The sequence below is a fragment of the Coregonus clupeaformis genome, unplaced genomic scaffold (assembly GCF_020615455.1).
Source record: "Coregonus clupeaformis isolate EN_2021a unplaced genomic scaffold, ASM2061545v1 scaf0535, whole genome shotgun sequence".
Taxonomy (NCBI): domain Eukaryota; kingdom Metazoa; phylum Chordata; class Actinopteri; order Salmoniformes; family Salmonidae; genus Coregonus; species Coregonus clupeaformis.
Window position 1 is genome coordinate 307740 of NW_025533990.1, and position 5742 is coordinate 313481.

The 5742-nt window shown below is 41.7% G+C and overlaps 1 protein-coding gene across 3 annotated transcripts; it reads right to left on the minus strand.

The window, feature by feature from the left end:
* Positions 1-1200: 1200 nt before the first annotated feature.
* polr2h (RNA polymerase II, I and III subunit H) lies at positions 1201-3752 on the minus strand. Of its 3 annotated transcripts, none has more exons than XM_041891147.2 (7): positions 3572-3752; positions 2618-2702; positions 2443-2535; positions 2246-2329; positions 2019-2112; positions 1848-1931; positions 1201-1594 (listed from the first exon to the last, which is right to left on the minus strand). In XM_041891147.2, the coding sequence occupies exons 3-7, from the start codon at positions 2513-2515 to the stop codon at positions 1477-1479; spliced, it is 453 nt and encodes a 150-aa protein (XP_041747081.1). In that variant the 5' UTR covers positions 2516-2535; positions 2618-2702; positions 3572-3752; the 3' UTR covers positions 1201-1476. The 3 variants fall into 3 exon arrangements, with proteins under 3 accessions (XP_041747081.1, XP_041747080.1, XP_041747079.1); XM_041891146.1 differs by lacking the exon at positions 3572-3752 and adding an exon at positions 2795-3531; XM_041891145.2 differs by lacking the exon at positions 2618-2702.
* Positions 3753-5742: the final 1990 nt, after the last annotated feature.

Genomic DNA, 5742 nt, shown 5'->3' on the forward strand with positions numbered 1-5742 from the left:
TGAATGGCTATAATAATTATTAATAATAGTCTAATATAGCGTTTCTCAAACTCGGTCCTTGTCGTTTTGATTTTTGCCACAGCACTGCACAGCTGATTCAAATAATCAACTACTCATCAGGCTTCATTTGAATCAGCTGTCCAGTGCTAGGGCAAAATCCTAAACGTGCACCCCTTGGGGTCCCCAGGACCGAGTTTGGGAAACGCTGGCCTAATAATAATAGCAGCAATGGCTTAATATAATATAAACTCAGCAAAAAAAGTTAGTCTTTGACAAGGGACAATCTGTGGAGCTGGGAGAGAAAATGCAGACATTATCCAGTAATGGGATAAAAACACTGATTCTGTCCGTCCTCCTAAACCAGGTGGTCACGTCATTGACGGTGACCCAGTCCTGTGACTTCCATTACGACTGAAACTGAGAGGGCTATGTTTTCACACACTGCCGCTTTCAGGCGCACATTTAATTCAATTTCAATCTGCAGAGCATCCACATTTATTTGCTGCCACGCAAGCGAATATCGAACCATGCATGTTGTCGACATGACAGATTTGGGGGAATTCAAGTTATGAACTTTTCAAGGGTGGCAATGTGTACTGGTTTCCATCTTTGTCATTTTATCAGTGACAGTTTAACTGACAAAATGACATTACTTTACAAGTATTCCCACACATAATAGATATACACTGAGTGACCAGGGGAAAGCTATGATCCCTTATTGATGTCACTTTTTAAATCCACTTCATTCAGTGTAGATGAATGGGAGATGGGTTAAAGAAGGATTTTTAAGCCTTGAGACATGGATTGTGTATGTGTGCCATTCATAGGGGTAAGTCCCTTTGAACAGGGTATGGTAGTAGGTGCCAGGCGCACCAGTTTGAATGTGTCAACAACTGAAATATTGCTGGGGTTTTTTACACTAGTTGATGATCCCTGCTCTACAGCTTTCTCAATCGTCTTTACTTGTGCCTCATCCTCAAAATGCATTGGAGGACATTGTCAAAGGGGAGGGACCTTGGACCTTCTCCAATGCGTTGAGACAGAGTTAACGAAAGAGCCACGAGGAAGGACAATTGAGGAAGCGATTGTTACATATAAGAGGCATGGCTGTTCTACACTATTTTCCCCCAACGTTGTATAATAAAAAGGAATGTTGAAACTAGTGCTCAACATGCAGTAAGTGGACACCAAACTCATACAGAACATTATCAAAAAACATATTTATTTACATGATTTGCCAGCAGATGGAATTTGCTTACGGTTCCTTTGCTTTATGGTGTCTCTCTAGTCCATCTCTTTGGGAGAAACTAACATCACTAAGAATTAAAAAAACTAAAAACCTTCTACTGCTTTAAAGTCTCTTTAGAGATGGACATCCCCTCCACATTTTCCCATACAAAATCAGAATGTACAGTGGCAGCCTCCAGTTCAGGGGGGTACTGTAGACAGAGGAGCCGCTGTGGCCACACTGAGGGTCTAGAAGGCCAGTTTCTTCATAAGCAGGTAGACTCGGGAGTCCACTTCAAAGCCGTGCAGATTGTTCGCGTCACCTTGTAGCCTCATCAGTAGACCTCCGTAAGACACATAGGCAGAGCTGGATGGAGGAAGGAAGGACGGTGCGAAAACACACACCGTTAAGAATTGTGCTGTGGTCTAAATGAAGGAGCATACATTGGATAAAAGCAGAAGCTGACTAGGAAGTGGAAGTCTCAGAGCTGAATGCACAAGAAAGCTTTTTGAATGAAAGGTATTATTATTTCCTGAATTAAATGAGTTGATTATTTTCCTTTCCCATTCTTACTAAAACTTGTGTTTTGATTGAACATCACTGCCGGATTGTCACTCACAGACGTGTAGCTGCTTCCGTAGAGGTCTCGTCACCCTCAATCTTGTATACTTTGCCATACATCACATAGTCAAACTGATCCGCCCTGACAAGAGAAGCATGGTTCAGACAAAACAATTTCCAGGAAATGAATGTAGTCTCCATCCAACACTGCAGTTTCACAATAATATACCTGGATGGTCGATCATCCTGTGGATTATATTCCCCATCGTCAGGAGTTCCATCTTCATATAGCGTGCTGGCTATTACCAATCTGAACTTGTCACCTAGAGGGGGAATTGGAAATGCATAAAATATCCAAAACAGGCTGCTGCTCAGCAGCAATCAAGTTGACATTTACCTATAAAAAAAAAAACGATTTTATGAGAAATGAGATGGACACATTCACACTTCACTTACCAAGGTCAACAGGATAGATCTGAATGTTTACATCCAAGATGAGGTCCATCTTGAAGGACTCACTTTCACAGTGCAGACGAGAAACTGAAGTAAAGACAAACCACAAGAAATTATCGTAGTTACGACATAATGCAGACAGATTTATTTACGAATGTGAAACATGAAGTGCTATACAGCTAGCCTACGGTTAAACTCACCTCTGTCAAATTTCATCCCATCTGGATCGATGTCTTTCACATCAAAGATGTCCTCAAACAATATCCCAGCCATGTCTGTTCTGGTCTAGTGCCCTGGTCAATGAAACACAGAAAACCCTTCCAGCTTACACTTCACTTTGTGCTGGTAGCTAGTATATTCATAGACGCTAACTACCTTTCGCCTATTGATGAAGGCGTCTTCTTCCCGGGGGACTTTTGTTAAGAGCCCCGACCGTTGCTCTAAACGTTGACACGCGTCGCTTGCGGTACGGGTTTTGGAAACATAAGGAAAGTATTTTTAATATCAGCGATAAATAACTTTCAAAAAACAAAATGTTAAATTACTACACACCTTTATAGGGTTAGTGTTGACACAGCCATATCTCCATTTTACAGCGCTTGTTTAACGAAGACAGAGGTGACCGCCTGTGATAATTATGCTGCGTTCAAAACGTCAGTGATCTTCTGGTCGGAGCTCTAGAAAGAGGCCCGAGTTGGATGACCGTCCCAATCGATTTTTCCCAGTCGGAGCTAGTTTTCTCCAGGTTCCCAGTTACAGTAAGGCACTGAAGTCGGAGATTTCCGAGTTTCCAGTAGTTTTGAACGCGGCATTAGCTATCTAGCGTGATCCGAACACCATTGGTTCGTCAACTGGAGGCACACAGCGTATGGATCTGTGCAAATTTGCTAACGTTACAGGATACATATATGCAATATTATTTCTCGCTGATATTAAAGTTAAGGGCCATATGTTTCAAAAACAGTTTCGCTAGCGATGATTGACGTTTCTAACAGTGTCGGAATTGTAGTTCACATGGCCAGCCATGGGCAAAGTTAACGGAGAGAAGAGTTTTCGAGAACTAGTAGCTACTGTTAGCTAGGTTTAGTCGCAATGCTTCTGTGCACCTGACCACCATTTCTATTATCTTCTACTTTTAACCAGGTAGTTAAGTTACCGTAGCTAGCTTTGTCCACCCATGACGCCAATGTGATAATTCTTTTTATTCTAGCTAGTTACCTTTACAAAATAACTACATCGTTCATTGGACTCAAAGCACCGGTTAGCGTAGCGAGCTAAATTGGCATATTTAGCAAGTTAGCTTGGCGGCAGCAACACTTAATCACTTACCTCGATTAAGTGAATATTACTTTTTTAAAGGTTTTCTTCGCTAGCTATAGTTGTTCCAATAAGGACAATTGTGATGGATAACCTAAATCAAACATTAATTATTGTAGCAATCTGAACCGTGCCGCGCTGAGAAAATGTGCTCGACCTTTGACATTCGAACTCTAGCTATTTACTTCCGACAAAACTCGGAAGTGGGTCTGTGCTTTGCGGAATCCTTGGAACGCCCTACTTCTTCTTCATCTTTAAAAATGTATGGCAGACTACACCTATTGGTGTTTTGCCGCCACCTACTGTACGGGGTATTGAAACAAAACAAAAATAATATAGAAATTCGGGTGCATGGTCACCACCACAATTGCAGCATTTAGGCTCAGCTGGCATATAATACTCCTCCCTTCTACATACACTTGCCACCACAGGAGGTTGGTGGCACCTTAATTGGGGAGGACAGACTCATGGTAATGGCTGGCGCGGAATTTGTGGAATGGTATCAAATACATCAAACCCACGGTTTCCATTTGTTTGATGCCATTCCATTTGCTCCTTTCCAGCCATTATTATGAGCCGTCCTCCACTCAGCAGCCTCCACTACTTGACACGTGACCAAATCATTGACCTTTATCACACTGCATGGGTTTGGGCACGAAGGCTCTCACAGGGAATCTCATATAACCCAAATACACGTGGGAAGGGAGAGACTCTTCATCAAAAAACAATAGAATGGATGGAGAGGGCTTCCGCATTCCATCTACCATACGGGTCAGTTGTTTTGCACCAACCACTTGATCCATCGGGACACCGTACCCCATAGAAGTTGACATTTAAAATGGTTAAGATTAGGGTTAGGTAAGAAGGGTAGGGGTTAGAGTAGGGACGTCCCAAAGATTCCGGATAGCACTGATCAGATGGGAAGTAGGCTGACAAAGGATATAATTTTTAAAATATAGTATCGACCTTAACCCAACACATAGCGACCTCGTCAAGGGGTTCGGACCTCTCGGCGTAATGGTTAAGGTGTTGGCTTGACAGTCACTGTACCTGGGTTTTAGTCCCGGTCGGGGCCACCCCCCTGAATTCGCTACAATATCTTTGAACGAATAGTCATTGTTGGGGAATTACTACACCAAATCAACTTCACTCTTGACATCTGTGGGGCTGAAAGTGAACCTACACTCAAAAGCTATTAGAACTAAAACCAAAAGATAATTTCTGTGCTGAAACTATTTACTTAGCCAAGTAATTTAAACTTCTTCTCAACCTAAAGATGCAACCTCAAAATGTAAAAAAATATATATAGTTCACTGATCACCTGGCCAAGACCCACACCAGTGTCTGTGCTGAGAGAACAGACACAGCTGTCCCAGCCTCCTAAACACTTGTACAGTGGGTTAAACATTACATAAAGGGTTGTGATTTCCAGTGGAGGCAGCTGAGGGGAAGATGGCTCATAATAATGTCTGGAATGGCATCAAACACATGGAAACCATGGAAACCATGTGGTGCCACCAACTTCCTGTGGTGATTTCACATACTAGCCTGATTTCACATACTACTATCTGAATTGAATGTTCATGGCCCACCACAGATCACATACTTCAAAACATATAACTTACTTTGGTTATCATTGTTATTTGCCAAATATTATTTATATAGAGAGCAATAGCAATGGCGTCTTTTTGTAGGCACAAACTCTGCCAAGGCTTGATGGTCAAAGCCTTTGGGGAAATTAATAGAGTTTTTGTAGGGTTTTTGGATAAATGCCAAAAATAAGGTCTGTGGTAAACACAGGTTTATGAGACTTTATACGTTTTGTTCTAGATAATCTTCATCAGCTAACTTCACTTTTTGTGAATTTTGAAGCATTTATGTGATAAGCACTTAAAGGCTTCATAATTCATAAAGGTCATGTTAACGGATTGATATTATCTCATAGAACAACACCTATATGATCTCCTAAGCCTGTAACTTCAGACCTTATTTTCTGTGTTTATCCCAAAACCATATTCTTTCCCCATTAATTTTCTGTTCAGTGCTATCCGGGATCCTTGGGACATCCATACCCTAAACCTAAACCCTAACCCTAACCCTAACTCTAACCTCTACCTTTACCCTACCCTAAACCATAACCCTCACCTAACCCTAACTTTAACCATTTTAAACGTCATCTTCAA